This window comes from Geotrypetes seraphini, chromosome 5 (assembly GCF_902459505.1).
Source record: "Geotrypetes seraphini chromosome 5, aGeoSer1.1, whole genome shotgun sequence".
Taxonomy (NCBI): domain Eukaryota; kingdom Metazoa; phylum Chordata; class Amphibia; order Gymnophiona; family Dermophiidae; genus Geotrypetes; species Geotrypetes seraphini.
In genome coordinates, this window is record NC_047088.1 from 27,938,658 (window position 1) to 27,957,235 (window position 18,578).

The following is an 18,578-nucleotide window of genomic DNA, read 5'->3' on the forward strand; positions in this document are numbered from 1 at the left end:
CCGGAGAAAATATTTCTTCACACAATGTGTAATTGAAACCCTGGAATTCATTTCTGGAGAATGTGGTGAAATCAGTTAGCTTAGCGGGGTTTAAAAAAGGTTTGGATAATTTCCTAAAAGAGAAGTCCATAGGCCATTATTGAGATGACTTGGGGAAATCCGCTGCTTATTCCTAGGATAAGCAGAATAAAATCTGTTTTACTACTTGGGATTTTTTTACAGAATCACACATTCCAAGTTGCATGCATAACTTTTAATTGGCCTCAATTAGCATCAATTATGAGGTGTGAATTGCCAATTAGTCGATTAAATAGTGTGCGTACATTGGCTATGCGCACCGATGTAAGCGCACAAATTTAGGCACCATTTATATAATTTGGGGGTAAATGTCTTAAGAAAAGGATTGCTGTAAGCTGGACGTGAATGAAGGTTGGCATAGGGCAGATGTAGGATCTACTAGGTTTGCGTCAAATATACATACAGCTGTAGGACAGGTCAAAGGTCACATGTAGGACAGGTCAAAGGTCACATTTACGACAGCAATACGACAAAGCTAAAGAATCAATGAAATGCATGCAGAGAATTTTGTAAACCATGCCACAGTTTTGCTAAAATGCAGAACAGTACATGATGAAAACAGTTTTCAATGATATATTTAACTAGTAGAGGCTTAAATGAGGTACTGTTTTCTTTAATTTTTACAATGGTTAAAGGTGCCAGTACCCCAAAGTTATCTGGCTCTATGGATAGGCATGTTCAAAATAAGTTCCCTTCCTCAGTTCCAGCTGAACTGTCAGTGTTGGGTGCTTCCCTAAGTGACAGAGGAAGATCCACTCCTTCCCCTCCTTTTACTCCTGTTGGTCCTACAGGGACATCTACCCATCCTTGTGGACAAGGTATGTACACTTTCTCCATTACAGGCACGTGCTGTTTGTGATTTTCCAACCGCAGTGGCTCCCCCTAACCTCTCTGAAACAATTGATCAACCCCAGGATATTACTTTGAAGGATATTTGGTAATTGGTGGTTACGACGGAAGAGTGTATTAAATCTACAGTTCCACAACTTTGTAGTTTTTCTCAGCAGACTGTTGACAAATTTCATGAACTAGACTCTAAAATTGATAAAATGGACACTAGACTGTCACAAATGTCTTCTTCTTTGGTTAATAACCAATCTGCTACTACAGCTTTTGTTAAGGACAGTTTGTTGATCTATAGACAATTAGAGTTTCTAGAAAATCGTATTCGTTCATGAACTTTACGTATTTTGAATTTTCCTCCTTGTTACCTTATGACTCCTGAGATTTTGTTGTGTAGATATTTAAAAGAGATGTTGTTGTTAGATAAAGTAGATGAATTGATTATTTTTGAATGTTGATATGTTTTTGTTCCACAATCTGGGATGGCTAAGGAGGGGGCAAAAGAGGGTGCCAATTTAGAATCAATTAATTTGACTAATTTCCTGGAGTCCTCTCAGGAGGACATTTCTAGAGGGGCAATTCTCCAGGTCACCCTCTCGACCAAGCAGGAAAAAATGAATATACTGAAATTGTATTTTTGGAGAAAAAAAAAAAAAAAAGATGTTCAGTTTTGTGGTCAAAACAACAAAATCCAAATAGTTCCATAAGAACATAAGAAGTGCCTCTGCTGGGTCAGACCAGAGGTCCATCGTGCCCAGCAGTCCGCTCGCACAGTGGCCCAACAGGTCCAGGACCTGTGTAGTAGTCCTCTATCTATGCCCCTCTATCCCCTTTTCCTTCAGAAAATTATCCAATTCCTTCTTAAACCCTAATAACGTACTCTGTCCTATCACGCCCTCTGGAAGCTCATTCCAGGTGTCCACCACCCGCTGGGTGAAGAAAAACTTCCTAGCATTGGTTTTGAATCTGTCCCCTTTCAGCTTTTCCGAATGCCCTCTCGTTCTTGTAGTTTTCGAAAGTTTGAAGAATTTGTCCTTCTCCACTTTCTCTATGCCCTTCATGATCTTGTAAGTCTCTATCATATCCCCTCTAATTCTCCTCTTCTCCAGGGAAAAGAGCCCCAGTTTCTCCAGTCTCTCAGTGTATGAAAGGTTTTCCATACCCTTTATCAAACGTGTTGCTCTCCTCTGAACCCTCTCGAGTATCGCCATATCCTTTTTAAGGTACGATGACCAGTATTGGACGCAGTACTCCAGATTCCGACGCACCATCGCCCGATACAATGGCAGGATAACTCCTTTTGTTCAGGTTGTAATACCCTTCTTGATTATACCCAGCATTCTATTCGCTCTCTTAGCGGCCGCTGCGCACTGTGCCGACAGCTTCATTGTCCCATCCCGTTCCAAAATAACAAAAAGATTGTGGAACAGATGATTGGATATACCAGTTTATAGTTTAATAAGCATCCAGATTTCTTATAAACAATCCACAAAGGGTACATACAGTCACAAGTGACCCACAAAATAAAATACAAATAATGTATAAAATACAAATGACCCAACTTGGGCCATGTTTCGGCAAAATAAAGATGCCTTCCTCATGGGTCTTATGGGGTCTTTGGCTGTCTTACATTTAAAAACAAAAGTGGCAAAGCATCCAAGTAGTTTAAGAGGCTACAAACAGCACAACACACAAGTTTCCAATGCAGGCTTGTGTCATGAAGGCTGTTGGTCACCCAGTCTGGATTTTTACAGATGTGGCTAAGACCCCACAGCTGCATCGAAAGGAATTCCTGAAATTGAAAGACAGTGTAACTTCCGGTTCACCACACAATTGTTTCCCACGTACTCACCTTTATAGGACCCCCAGGGACCCCTGAAGAAGACTTTTTGTCGAAACGCAGACCGTGTTGGGTCCTGTATCCCTAGCGGACTAGGTCCTTTAATGCTCTTATGTGGATGTTTTACTTTTATGTGGATGGAATTATTTTATGTGGATGATTTTAGTGTACCTTTGGAACTTTGATGCTTTCAAATAAAGTCCATTTGGGAACATCGTCACTCCACAGAGTTTTTTTGGTTTTCTCTGATAACTTTGAATTCCATAAGATACATTTAGAGGTCCTTTCACTAAGACACGCCAGCTGATTTAGTGCATGCTAAACACTAACGCGTGCCAACGCGTCCATTATATTCTTTGGACACGTTGGCACGTGTTAGCATTTAGCGATGCTACATCGGCTACTGTACCTTAGTAAAAGGCCTACTTACAAGTGGATATTGGTAAATTTAGAAAAATGGTTGATGATGAGGATGATGGGGGTGGGATTTAAACTCTTAAATGTGAATTTGTTTTTTTGGGTTTGTTCTTTTTCCAAAAATAGTTTATTAAAATTTTTTAACAAGCCGTAAAACAGACAAACAAACATCTTAAGTTACACTAAAAAAAAAAAAAAAAAAATTAAATAATACAATTAGTCCTGGGATGTTACAAATATTTCATCATCATATCTAAATACTATATTCCATATTTTATAAAATTTCACTGATAAGGGGTCCTTTGACTATGGCACGCTAGCTGTTTTAGCGCGCGCTAAATATTATATCCTATGGACGCGTTAGCATTTAGCGCGTGCTAAATCGGCTACCATGCCTTAGTAAAAGGACTACTAAGGGCTCCTTTTATCAAGGCGCGCTATGGGGGTTAGGGCGTCGGGCATTTCATCATGCGCCAACCCCTGCGGCAAGCCAAAAAACTAACACCTCATCAATGGAGGCTTAGCGACTAGCGCGGCAGGCGGTTTAACGCGCGGTATTTCGCGAGTTAAACCCCTACCGCACCTTGATAAAAGGACCCCTAAGTTACCACTCTTAAAAGCAAACATTTTCTCATACTTAACATATAAGCACAGCATATTCTACCAATTATTATAATCCAGTTTTGAAAAAATCTTTCCAGTTAAAAAATATAGACTTGACAGTAGGTTTTGCAATAACTGCTTAATAAGTATCTAGCTTAGTAACCATCCAAGAGCACCTAAAATTATTACTTTAAGGGCTCCTTTTACTAAGCTGCGATAGCGTTTTTAGCGCGCAGAATTTTAGCGCACGCTAAACCCATGCTACGCGGCTAAAACTAAGGCCAGCTCAATGCTGGCGTTGGCGGCTAGAACTAAGGCCAGCTCAATGCTGGCGTTGGCGTCTAGTGCGTGCGGTAATTTAGCACACGCTAAGTGCGCGCTACAACCACTATCACAGCTTAGGGCTCCTTTTACTAAGGTGCGGTAGCGTTTTTAGTGCATGCAGGAAATTACTGTGCGCTACACCGCGCGCTACGCTTCTAGAACTAACGCCAGTTCAATGCTGGCGTTAAGATCTAGCACACGGGGCAATGTAGCGCACGCGTTAAAGCCCTAGCGCACCTTAGTAAAAGAAGCCCTAAATGTTAGGGTTCTGAAATAGAAAGAAACAGAGAAATACTTGACCATATTTTCCCCAAGTATGTATTAACATAAAAACGTTTGAATAACCTATGTTCTAGGGTTCCAATTAAAACAAAAACAAAAACTGTGGATACAGATGTTCTGGAGGTAATTTATTATACACTCACATATAAAACCATGAAAATTCAATTAAAAAAGTACAAATGATAAAAAATACAGTGATAAAAATCCAACCGGACCCTACACGGTCCGTGTTTCGGCGAACACGCCTTCCTCAGGGTCCAATGGTTTGCAAACTCACATATAAAGAATTGGACTGAAAACAGTCTATTGTCTTTATCCACTCTCTGGTGATGTCTAAAATCGATTACTGCAATTCATTATTTACAGGAATTACGTTACAAGAAATTAAACGTTTACAAATTATTCAAAATGCTTCTATTAAATTAATAACAAAATCTAAAAAATTCGATCATGTGACACCACTCCTTAAAAAGGCTCATTGGCTTCCAGTCATACACAGAATTACACATAAATTATGTACTATTATCTTTAAAACATTAGAAAATAAGACTCCAGCATTTTTATTCAGACTACTTATTCCATATTCTGTTAAAAGAACTTTAAGATCTAGTGAACGGAATCTTTTATCAATTCCTACGTTAAAAGTAATCGGCACAAGAAGACAATTTATCTTCTCATGTACAGCTCCCCAGATCTGGAATGCGCTTCCTATGTTTTTACGGGAGGAGAAAGTGTTTGGGAAATTTAAAAGCGAATTAAAAACCTTCTTGTTTAAAGACGCATTTTTAAATTAATTAAATTTTATTATACAGTGTTACTCTAGTTAATTATTTTTCACTCATTTTTTAATTTCCTTATGTGTTTTCCCTGTATGTTCTTTCTTTACTATAAAAAATGTATTTCTCCCTCTCTTTCCCTTTGTTTTTGTTATAATTGATAAATTGTATGTAATGTTTTCGTTTTCATATGTGTATATTTTATTGTAAATCGCTTAGAAATTTGATTAAGCGATTCAACAAGCAACCTAATAAACTTGAAACTTGAAACTTTATACATGTGAGCAAAGAACACCACAGACAAGCTGAAGTAGCAAAAAAATTCTTTATATGTGAGTTTGCAAACCATTGGACCCCTGAGGAAGGCATGTTCGCCGAAACATGGACCGTGTTAGGTCCGGTTGGATTTTCATCAAAGCATTTTTTACCATTGTACTTTTTGAATAGAATTTTCATGGTTTTATATGTCAGCGTTTAATAAATTATCTCCAGAACATCAGTATCCGTGTTTTTTTGGTTTTGTTTTCATCGGTGGATTGTTTTCACTGTGGATCATTGGGTCTCTCCATTTTTTCTTTGTTGTGCTGCACTTCTAGGGTTCCAATTGCCAACTTACAAGACCAACAAAGGTTCTGCTGAGTGGTATTCATTTTCGATCATTTAAATGTGAATTTGTGATTTTATTCCAGTTATTTTTCCCATTGATGTGGACTATAATTTCTTGTATTTCATTTTGTGTGAAATATGTATATTATAAAGGCAAATAAAAAGACATAAATACCTCTAGCACAAATTGTGCCGAAATTGTGGGCAAAACAAGAGCAGCTGTAAATGCATGTAAGTACAATATACGTGATCATGAGTATCAAGGAGGTGTTTAAGTGGTGACTCCATCGATATTCAACCCAGACTCCACCCCAGAAAACGCTTTTACTTGATGGACATAGGACTCCTTTTCCTAAGGTGCACTAGCGTTTTGAGCGCACGCACAAGATTAGCACTCGCTAGCCGAAAAATGATCGCCCACTTAAAAGGAGGCGGTAGCAGCTGGCGTGCGCTAAGCGTGCGCTAAAACCGCTAGCGCACCTTTGTAAAAGGAGCCCATAGTTTTGGCTACATTAGCACGTTGTTGCAGTGTTTTTGGTGTTTCAGGCACGTGCAGGATTGTGTCCAGTTGCCATCTGTGCCTACGAGATCTTTGCGTTCCTCCCAGGAGCATCTGTTCTCGGTCCCCTTCAGTCCGCCAAGTTCCCATGGCCACTTTTAGGGACATTTTACGGTCGGTGGTGGGTCCTGTGCTCATGCTATCTTGCCTTTATCTGTTTTTAAGTGATTGCTTAAGGCCCACTATTTGGCTGTTTTGGAGCTCCCAGTTCTTTGATTTGTTGATCTGTTGGTGACTTCTTGACCCAGGGGTTTTGGGAAGATACACAGGAGATTACCTGGTTTTTACTATCCTTTCCTTTTAATTAATGTACTGTAGTTCTTTTCTAACTTTTAATTTTTATTGTTTGTACTTGCTTGAATGGACTTTGTGTCCTTAAACAGTTAAGCAAATTTAGTAAACATTACATTAGTGATTTCTATTCCACCATTACCTTGCGGTTCAAGGCAGATTACATTCAAACTAAAAACAAGAATTACATTCCAAATTTGAAGTAATAGAATAAGCGATGAGATAAAATTTTTAAGGTTACCAGCGGGAAGTAGAAGTTTTTAGGAGATAAGAATAGGGTGAATTATGGGGTTTTAGATAATGTTTGGTAAACAGAAGAATATTAGAGAGTACTAAGGGTTTAGAGAGTGCTGGATGTTGGGTTGGGATTGGTTGTGCTGGATAGGTTTTATGTGTTTTTTGAAGAGTATGGTTTTAATATCTTTCTTGAAGGTTTTGTAGTCTGTGGTTGTAGTTAACCGAGTGGTGAATTGTCAGTAAACCTGAAACCTACGCCAAACATCCATTCCCAGAACCTACGACCTTGCCCCCGCACATGATTTTAAGCATAGAGTAATATTACAAGAGGAATTATATAGAGAGATTGCTCAGATTTATGGGGTTTTTGTTATTTTATTTTGGACAGTGACTTTGCAAACATGTGGTTCATTTTAGGTAGTACAGAATACATTGGAAATGTTCTAGAAATATTAACTGTTATTGTTTGTTGATTTTTGTTCTTACTAAGTGCTTTTAGAAAGTGTCTTTCCTCCTTCTTTCAGGACCACAGCAGACTATTCCACTGGAATGTGAACAAGGCAAAAACCCACCAAGGGGTGTGCATTACAAGATTCCAAGAAGCGTACTGAAACCCTGATGTACATATGCTCACCACAGCATGTGTCACTGCATTTAGAATATCAAATTTGGAACGTGGCACTCTTTGCTTCCTTAGTATCTTTCAAGAAAACACAACAGACTCGTTCTTCACCAGTAAGTGAATTTATTAAGCCTGCAGCCGTAACTGCAAATTACAAACATTTACCGTATATACTTGAATATAAGATGAGATTTGGGGGCCAAAAAATGGTCCAAAAATGGTGATCTTTTGTCATATTTGGGTCAGTTCCCACCGCCCCCCTCCTGGGCTTCTTGAAGGCTTCCACCAGCTTGCCGTATGACCTGGTGGGACGGGACAGGAGGACTCCCTCCCATCTCCTGTCCCAGCCAACTCTGGCAATTTTTTTTTACCTCCCTCCCGCCTCCCCCCGTGTACCAGACAGCAGCAAGCTTTACGCACTCCTGCCCCACGCTGAGCCCCTCTGAACAGCTGTTGCGAGTTCTTGCAGTCCAGCGGTGTACCGGGCAGGAGTGAGTTTTTTGCGCGCCTGCCCGGCACTGAGCCACTCGCTGAATGGCTGCACCAGTTCTCGCAGGACTGTTGGATTTTACGTGGGGTTTCTGTTCCTTTTCCTTTGTTCCACATAAGCATGCATAAGAACATAATAGCCTTACTGGGTCAGACCAATGGTCCATCAAGCCCATAAGCTTGTTCTCACAGTGGCCAATCCAGGTCCCTAGTACCTGGCCAAAACCCAAGGAGTAGCAACATTCCAGCATCTAAGAATAGCAAGATTCCAGAACCGCAATGAGAGCAACATTCCAGAGGTGAGATTGTGATGTCATAATGCCTCATTCCACAATGCCTCAGAGCCAACCTCATCAGTGATGTTACAATGGCTTGATTGTCCTATATTTGGCACACATAAGAGCATAAGAACAGCCATACTGGGTCATACCAATGGTCCATCAAGCCCAGTAGCCAGTTCTCCCGGTGGCCAATCCAGTTCCCTAGTACCTGGCCAAAACCCAAGGCCTGATATGGTATTTTGAAACCTTGTGAGAACCCAGCCCATATAACCTCTTCTTGGACATGATTGGGATATCAGGTTAACCCTGGACGTATCGCCTCAGGCTTGATGGGGGTTGGTGCCCAATCCCTCAGTGCTGCGGTTAATCTGAGGTCCCTGTGTATCTCTGGAGTTCCTACATTGCGATGCTGGGTGTGAAGCCTCACGGATCGAACAGGCATGTCTAAATCTACATGGGTTTCAGGAGCATGAGCCATTGTTATATTGTCTGCATGGCCTCCTCCCAAACTGAAAGCTAGCCTGCCTGAAGGGCACCCCTTGCCATGGATTGGGTGATTTGTCTGTCTGAAAGGAACCTGTTTGAAACTGATTATGAAATCTGTCGGGCTAAAAAAGTCTGTGACATCTCATCCAACCATAGGTCTGTGACATCTCATCCAATCATAGGTCAATCACCCGCAAAGAACATCATCAATGGGCTTCACTGTTAGTTCCGTCACTGAAGGCCAGGGAGAAAAGACCCTTTCCTGACCTACATTCTGGGAGCTGCTTCCACCAGAGCTATTTAAAGTATGATTTTTGCATGGGGATGATGCTGGAGGACTTTACCAGACTAGCACTAAACCAATTTCTTTTTAGAACTGTAATTCACAGCATCAAATTAATGCGTCTCAATGGCCACAAATTTGGTCTTGGAGGATGAGATGTACAGTGTTGGCATCCATGAGACAAACTTGATTTTTTCTGTTACATAGAGCTTTATGGACCCCTGTTAGTTTACAAAAATTGGATAGCTCTAAGTCTAATGAATGTTGGCACTGTCATCTCGAAGCAGAGACTTTAGATCATTTATTATTCTATTGTCCATTCATTATGAATTTTTGGAAATCAATTTGGGACCAAATTAACTGTTTATTAGATAACCCTGTGGCATTATCATATGATACTGTGCTGTTTGGTATGGCAATGAGAGCAAAAAGTCAGATATCTACAAATAATAACAAATGATTACTTATAATGACTGGGGTTGCCATTCAACAAATTACATATAATTGGAAAAATTGGAATAGGTTAAATTATAATTTTTGGTGGAACTCCTTATGTCATATTTATAAAATGGAGAGACTTATTGCAATACAACAGGGTTGTCTCAGGAAATTTCAAGATATTTGGGAGCCATTAACAAAGTATTGTAATGATTAGAAAAATCTTGTTTCCCTTGAATTTACAAGTTCAATTATGGGATGGGAGGGAAGGTATTTTTATTGTTACATGTTGTATAAGTATTGATTATATGATAGATAAGGGTGGGAAGGGGGGAGATAAGAGAATATTATATGTATCATTGTTGATTATTAAGTGATATATTTATGGTTATTTGTATGGATATGTTATCACACTTATTATAAGTTTAAAAATGAATAAAGATTTAAAAAAAAAAAAAGAACTGTAATTCATCAAGTCGCTAGAACGCGAGCTAGTGTGATGGCACCTATACAAAAAGTATGCATTGATAGTTCTTAGAATTTGTGCGGCTGTCAGGATCTGTTGTTTTGTGACTGCAGTAGTTCTTTGGTGCCCCAGACAACTACCTGTTTTTTTTTCCTCATAACTGCAGGATTGATCTTGGCCACTGACACTCACATAGCTGGCTTAGGATACAAATAAGCAGATTTGATCCCTTCCAGCCCAGCTGCAAAATGCACGAGATCTCCTGAATGACTTAACTCCTTTCGAATCAACCTCAACCTTCTCGGTGCAAAAAACAACAAAGACGCGCCTCGGCCACACAGCAGCCCAACGTCACCAGCGGCTCGCGCCTGCGCACTTGGCTGCCTCGGGCGGAATGCCGTCTTAATGTCCCAGCGCGCGGCAGCGGCGGGGCTCGCGACGATGCGGTTGCGAGCAGAGGCGCTGCTTCCCCCGGACGCTCGGCGGCCCAGGGGCTCCCGGGCTGCGCTCTAGGTCGGGCACGGAGGCTTCCCCGATCCGAGCATGCATCGGCGCCTGACTCAGCAGCAGCACGCCTGCAGGCTGACGGTGCCGCCGGACTCCACGGGTGAGTAGCCCGCTGCGGTCGCGAGCCGCGGTCTGGCAGGGCCCCGCGCGCGCGGACTCGCGCTGCAGCAGCTGGTGGCTTTCCCTTCAGCTCGGCTCCCCAGGGACGCTCCCTCCCCCCCCCCCCCCCCTCCGAAAGCGTGCGTGCTGCTGCCTACGTTATGTCAAGACAGTGTTTCGTTATTTGGCGACACGGTTATATTGTATTCGTTTAGTCGGAGACGAAGCATTGTATGTTGTTTCGTTATTTCGGGATAGTGTCGTGCTATTCTGGGGCATCATTAGCATCAGCCCCAAACAAATTTTGGTGCTGGAACGACATTGTTTCGGAATAGGGGGACGGTATTTAATTATTCCAGTACACTGTTTCGTTGTAGCGTTACATTATAATAATAATAATTTTATTTCTTATATACCGTTCTGAGACGGTGTTAATTTGGGGGACAATATTTCCGTACCCTGGGGCAGAGAAATATTTCGTTACTCCCAGATACTGTTATAGTAGCCCACGGTAAAAATTCAGCTATTTAAAGCTAGTGTAGCGTTATTCCCGGGGGGGGGGGGAGGTGTCGTAATTTATGGCTTCAGGACAGCATTTTCTTTCAGTGGCATTGAAGCGAGCGGGCGGTATTGGCACTGGAGGCTGTCGGCTGCCCTCTGCGCCCTCCCCGGGTTCCCCCTTTGTCCACAGCCCCTCTCTGCTCCCCCCCCCCCAGCTCGGGAAGCTCTCTCAAGTGAATGGGAGAGAGAGCACGTAAAAAGGGAGGCAGCAGGATCCCAGACTAGTGAGGGGGGAGGGAGAGATTGGATGGGGAAAGGCAGAGGAAGGCAGGGAGGAGAGGAGCCACTAAGATAAAGAAAGGAAAGTGGAGAGAGGTAGATGGAGAAGGGAAGACGTCCAGGCAGGCGGTAGAGGAGGGAAACAGCCCTTGGAAGAAAAGAAAAAGGCCAGAGTTTGTTTGAAAAAGAGAATGAGTAAGTAGAAACCTGGGGAAGACCCAAAATAAAAGGAGCAAGCAGAATGGATAAGGTAAACCACAGCTGCAAAAAAAGGTTGGGAAGTGTTTATTTGTAATTCAAGCCCGGATTGGTTGAGCTGCTGCTGTTTTTCCTGTTAATTGATTCAGTTCTGCTCAGTACAGAGGGGGGTCCCTAGAGAATGGAACTGGCGTTTCCTACAGACCCAGATGCAGAAGAGAGATGGGGGTTGGCATTGACGGTGGGTCAAGTTGGGGGAGCAGCAGTAGGTTGTTAGACTTGGGTAACGTAGTAAATGATGGCAGATAAAGACCCGAATGGTCCATCTAGTCTGCCCAACTATACATGCTCCATAAATTAACCATTTCGTTTAAATGGTCCTTTTTTTTCTGAGATATATCTGGGCCCAGAAACCCAGAGCCCTGCCTGGTAGTGTACTTAGCTTCTGTCTACTAGCGTCTCCGTCAAAGTGCACTTCAGCCCATCTTAACCATCGAAGCCCTCCCTAGCCCATCTTCAACTGAATGTTCATATACGGAACACAGACTGGTCTTAGTTCCTTCAATAAACAGTAATTGAAAACTCAGCTATTTGACACTTAATCACCTGTATCCTCCCCTTTCCCCTCCCCATCCTCGTCCCTCTCTATAAGTCGCCTTGAGCCTACCTAGGTATGAGCGACGCAGAAATAGAAGATTAGAAAACCTAGACTTGCAAGTAACTTGGTATGCAAGTGTTTTGCAAGATAAGCAAAACATTTTATAAAATTTTATTTTATAACATTTTATTGAAGGAATCAAATAAATATACAATAATAAGATAGGTAGGGTAGGGGGGAAAGAGAAGGGATCAAGGGAGATATAGAAAGGAATGGATTAGATATATAGAAATATATTTTGGAGGAATGATAAAAATATGTATGCAAATATTATTGTGAATTTTATTAAATTTTTACTTGATATACAAGCAAGGTCTTGCAATACAAGTACATACAGTATAAACACATCACAACTGAGCCGATGGTTCTTCTCTCTCTGACACTGCAGGAGTGTAATGATGTTCTAAACAAGCAAGGTCTTGCAATATGAGTACATACAGTATTTTGTATTAAAGTTTTTGGGTTCTGGAGTTTCCATTATTTCTTATGGGGAAATTCGCTTTGATATACGAGTGTTTTGGATTACAAGCATGTTTTCGGAACGAATTACGCTCGCAAACCAAGGTTTTACTGTATATCCATTATTTTCTGATTACCGATCCTCTGGGCAGAGGAACATAGATTTGAGTGGAGGCTAATGCAAAGAGATTCAAGGTATTGCAGACTGGGGTAGGAGAGGGTTAGGCGAACAAGAACTGAAATGGAATAGGAGGAGTGGATTGGGAGGTTCTGATAGGATGAGAAGTAAAAAGAATGCCCATGCATAATAAGTAAGAGCTGCATTAAGGTGAGGAGTTCGTCTTATTAATATTTGATATCGCCCATGAGGAGTAATTCCTGGGCAGTTCACAATTTGGAATAAGCGATTAATCAAATTTTATAATAAATTTGGAAACTTTTATAATAAACTTGAGGAGGAGTTGGAATTTTGAGGAAATAGAGATAAAAATGATCGAGGTAAGGGACAAGAGAAGATAGAAATAGGCAGAACTGCAGTTGTTGATAAGATAGGAAGAAAAGTTAGCAGCGGTGTAGAGCAGACATCCCAGCTGCATATTCAGTTGTCTCCTCCCAGATTTTTGATTTCAGAAAAAAAAATCAGCCAAGGAAGGCATCAATGAATAAACAATGCCTTTAGTCCAGATTTAAATTTTACATGAGATTGTTCTAGACCAGGGGTAGGCAATTCCTGTCCTCGAGAGCCGGAGCCAGGTCAGGTTTTCAGGATATCCACAATGAATATGCATGAGATAGATTTGCATCTCAAGGAGGCAGTGCGTGCAAATCCATCTCATACATATTCATGGTGGAGATCCTGAAAACCTGACCTGGCTCCCGGCTCTCGAGGACCGGAATTGCCTACCCCTGTTCTAGACCAGCGATAGGCAATTCCGGTCCTCGAAAGCCACAGGGAGGTCAGGTTTTCAGGATATCTACAATGAATATGTATGAGATGGATTTGCATGCACTGCCTCCTTGAGATAACAAATCTATCTCGTGCATGTTTATTGTGGATATCCTGAAAACCTGACCTGCCTGTGGCTCTTGAGGAGTAGAATTGCCTACCCCTCTTCTAGATGAAGACGTAATGAATGGATGGGTATTCCATAGGTATAATCTAATTATGCAGAAATCTTTTGTTGTAGCAAATTATATCAGATATGATGGAAGGAGGGGACAATTAAAGTATTTGAGAGGAGCAAAGAGCTCTAGATTTGTAAGGATTAGAGCCTGAGAGGTGTACATTGTTTACAACGGTTAAAATTTTGATAGTGATGGATAAGACAGTTGGGGATTACAGTTTGCGGGTTAGGTGGGGAAGCAGATAATCTTGTTTTCTCACTCATCTAAATTTTATTTATTTATAAACTGCCTATTAATTTTCTGAGCGGTTTACATTCAGGTACTTGGGGCCAGATTCTCAAAACTTTAAGGTTGCCTTTAACGTGGTCGCTAAACCGGTTTCAGCCGGTTTAGCGTGCGTGTATTTTAGCAGCAGATTATCAAAACGGCTTACCGTGGTCCTTTCTGAGCTTCCTAGCAGTCTCCGATTCTGCCATGCAAATGGGCTCATCAAAATTTAAACCATCACTCCGGCCCATTCTTCGTCATCGCTGAGTGATTCTCCAAGTGCGGCGTCGGTTTTGGCAACCAAAAATCAGCGACTGGCCCGGGGGTGCCTGTACTAGGAAAAGCGCATCTCTGGTACATGTTTTGACTGTGGCTCATGGGGGGTAAAAAATTACATGAATCACATAAATTATAGTGGAGGGGGGGGGGGTTGGCCAAAAGCATGCTTCTTGACTACATGTATTATAGCCGTGTCATGTGTTTCTGGCTGTGGTTCATGATAAAATTTGACATTAAAAACAAATTACAAGATTTACATGAATTATAGTAGTTTTGGGGGGGAGAAAAGGCATATCTTATGTGCACTTGTTGAAAGCCGACGTTGCATCTCCCCTCCCTTCATCCAATAGCTGTGGCAACGCCTATGATTGATGTACTGCTTACGGCGTTGCTTTTCCCAGCACATGCGCGCATTTACGCCTCTTTCGTACGTGGTGTATTCTGCGCATCTGCCGGTCATTATCACCGGCCACTTATCTCATGTAAATTTAACGAACCTTCACGACTTTCCGCCAACCTCATTTGCATGCACGGTTTTTTTTTTTGAGAATGACTCGTCTTTTTGAAATCGCTACAGTTACGGCTGCTACAGCGGCCCATCTGCTTTGGCCACAAAGTTTTGAGAATCTAACCCTTAGTCATTTGTCCCTATCTGCCCCAGTGGGTTCACAATCTATCCAATGTGTCTTTATCTATTGCACCTTTACAAAAGCCTTAATCCCCAGTTAACACATAAACTGCCTTGGAATACTTTGCAGTACCTGGACGTTTCCATGGGACAAGTGGTTTTATGTTGCAATTCTGCAAGTAGAACCATGGCTTTGGGTGCCTACACGTGATTTAAGGCCCCCCCCCCCAAGGGAGCAGAACTCAAAATACTACCTGCAGCTGTTCTTTGGCTGCCTGCTTCTATAGAAAAGCTTAGTTCTCAACTTGGTCCTCGGGACACATCCAGCTAGTCGGGTTTTCAGGATATCCAGAATGAATATGCATGAGATGAGAGAGATATGCATTAGAGAATGACACGGTGACAAAATTCATCACCGTTCCCGTCCCCGCGGATAACCGCGGGAAATAATCCCATGTCATTTTCTAGTGTCTATTTCCACCTCAGTCCTTCTACACCAGCATTCTTCAAAGCAAAGCTTGAGGGTCAGTGGTTGTGGCCATCTGCCTCTGATTCTTATGGGAGCCAAGCATATTGAAGCCATTGTGACATCACTGATGTGATTGGCTCTTAGGCACTGGTGGAATGAGGCATTATGACATCACAATATCTCCTCTGGATATCAGAGACTGTCATTTTCTAGTGTCTATTTGAACCTCGATCCTTCTACACCAGCATTCTTCAAAGCAAAGCTTGTGAGTCAGTGGTTGTGGCCATTCATACTCTGATTCTTATGTGAGCCAAGGATAATGAAGCCATTGTGACATCACTGATGTGATTGGCTCTTAGGCACTGGTGGAATGAGGCATTATGACATCACAATATCTGCTCTGGATATCAGAGACTGTTATTCTGTAGTGTCTGTTTCAACCTCGGTCCTTCTACACCAGCATTCTTCAAAGCAAAGCTTGCGGGTCAGTGGTTGTGGCCATTCATACTCTGATTCTTTCCTCTCTCCTTAAAGAATGACATGAAGATGGTTTCCCGCGATTATCCGCGGGGACGGGAACGATGATGAATTTTGTCACCGTGTCATTCTCTAATATGCATTCAATGAATGTTGCATGTGCAAATCTCTCTCGTGCATATTTATTGTGGATAACTGGCTGGGGTATGTCCCAAGGATGGGGTTAAAAACCCCTGGTAAGTGAATAGGAAACCCCCGCCCCGTACCTGCAAGAGCAGAAGTTTCCATTGGGTAATACAGTTATATCTGATATTGTGGCAAAAACGTTAGTGCGTCAGCTGCAGAATGATTTATTTGCAGATAAAACTTGGCAGTCTTAAGTTTGTGCTCTGCATTGCTGTGCTTCGGTCTCTGCCAGCCTGTCTGTTTTACAAAACACCTCCTAAAGTCAGAGGCTGTTTTCCTAGAGCATCAGATGCAGCAGACGTTTCAGGCTGTAATCCTTCACCAGTTTAAGAAATCCAGTACAGGACTAGTTTATTTATAACATTTCATTGATGGGGGACCCCAATATATTTATTTAGCTCATTGTTTTCATGGAAGATGATCCTATAATTGGGTTTGCCTCAGAGTAGTTTCTTGCAGAATTCCTATGGAGTTTTTTTTGTTTCGGGATTAGTATCGCTCTTTAATTACATACATTTTCAGCTACTGGAGAGACCACGGCCTGAGCACAAAATCTAAAAGTAAATTGACACAAAATCTAGAAAAAAAGAGAAAGAAAATAGCAGAGCAAAAATGTCATTAAGGTTACACAGAATCTTTGAATTAGAGAACTCCCTATGGATATTGTGCATGTATTTTCCCAGTGACCGTTGCACAGTGAGAGCAAAGATTTGCTGTATGTTACAGTGAAAAAGATAGTGACCCTTCCAAAACAAATCTTTTACATAATTGTTTGTCTTGTGTTAAGGATACTGGTAATCATTTCTATAGCGCTGGACTCTTTAGGCTAGAATTTTCCATGTATATGTTTTAAAGAATTTTTAAAATAAATTTACATTTGTTCCGGAGGCTGATGTGAATAGTTCCTTCTCCACTCCTCCTTGTGTTGGGTTCTCTTATACGTGGGGTTCCTTTTTCCTAGTTCTGATGTGCTGTATATCAAAACTCAAGAGCCTACAATCTAGTCAAGACAGACAAACTGGACCAGAAGGTGCATCAACACAATGCGCCCAGGTGGGGGGAATCGCAGAGGGAACAAGACGGACGCCGGTGCTTATGGGATGGAGCTTGGGTGGTACCCGCAGAGGGATGCACCGCAACGGCAGCTGCTACCTTGAATAGCGGAAGCACACTGCAGTTTAGTCTGTGGGCTGGAGTTGCAGTTTTTAGTCAGTGGAGTTTCCTTCGCATCTCCGCATGGGTAATATTTGATGACGGATGCCAGCCTATACGGCTGGGGTGCACATGGTGAAAGGTGTCCAATTCAGAGACGCTGGTCCCCTTCTCAGGAAGTAATCGATCAACCGACTTGGTGATTCGGGCCTGGCGCTTCAGGCATTTGGGAGTGCGCAGCAGAACAAAACTGTCCGAATTTTCTCAGATGACACAAGGGTGGTAGCCTATGCAAACTACCAGGGGGCCGCTTTGCTTGGCTGGGCGGAGTCTTATCTTTTAGTAATTCCAATTTGTTGAAGTGCCAGTAGAGGAGGGTAGAGAAATGGAAGTTCTAATGCATAGTAACATAGTAGATGACAGCAGATAAAGACCCGAATGGTCCATCCAGTCTGCCCAACCTGATTCAATTCAATTATTATTATTATTATTTTCTTCATTAGCTGTTTCTGGGCAAGAATCCAAAGCTCTGCCCAGTACTGTTCTTGGGTTCCAACTACTGAAGTCTCCGTCAAAGCTCACTCCAGCCCATCTACCCTCTCCCAGCCATTGAAGCCCTCCCCAGTCCATCCTCCACCAAACGGCCATATACAGACACAGACCGTGCAAGTCTGCCCAGTACTGGCCTTAGTTCTTCAATATTTACTATTATTATTACAGACCCCTGCGGCACTCCACTGTTTACTCTCCTCCATTGAGAAAAATGACATTTAACCCTATCCTCTGTTTTCTATCTGATAACCGATTCCTAATGCACAACTGAACTTTGCCTCCTGTCCCATGACTTTAATTTTCTCAGGAGCCTCTCGTGAGAAACTTTGTTAAAATAAAGTTTCTTCTGATATACATCTTGGATGGAATGGGTTTAGCTAAAATATTTTTCAGTAGTAGCTCAAGACAAATTACATTCAGATAAAAAGATATTGTCTGTTCTTTTAGGCAGTGGCGTGATGAGGGGTGTGGGGGGGCGGTCCGCCCAGGACGCCCTCTTGGTGGGGGCACCTGCACCTGTTCTCCTCTCCATCCCCCCTCTCCTGTCATATGCACACCTCTTCCCTTCCTCAATACATTTTTAACATTTGTGACATGAGCAGCAACCCCCAACCTGCTGCTCGCACCAATGTCGGCTCTTCTGACATCACTTCCTGGACCCGCACCTAGGAAGTGATGTCAGAGGAAGAGCTGACGCTGGCGTGAACAGCAGGTTGGGGGTTGCTGCTCACGCCGTGAACATTAGAGGTAAGGGAAGGGGTGGGGACGGGGCGCCACCGTCCTGGGCATCTCTCACGCTCGCCATGCCAATGCTTTTAGGC

The 18,578-nt window shown here is 42.3% G+C and overlaps 1 protein-coding gene across 2 annotated transcripts in view; it reads left to right on the forward strand.

Annotated features, from left to right (window-relative positions):
* Window positions 1-10,272: 10,272 nt before the first annotated feature.
* TMEM255A (transmembrane protein 255A) overlaps window positions 10,273-18,578 on the forward strand; it is a 68,310-nt gene continuing 60,004 nt past the window's right edge. For both annotated transcript variants that reach the window (XM_033945316.1, XM_033945317.1), the window contains exon 1: window positions 10,273-10,528. In XM_033945316.1, coding sequence (XP_033801207.1) covers window positions 10,465-10,528 — 64 coding nt within the window. In that variant the 5' untranslated portion in view covers window positions 10,273-10,464. The remainder of the gene's footprint in view (window positions 10,529-18,578) is intronic.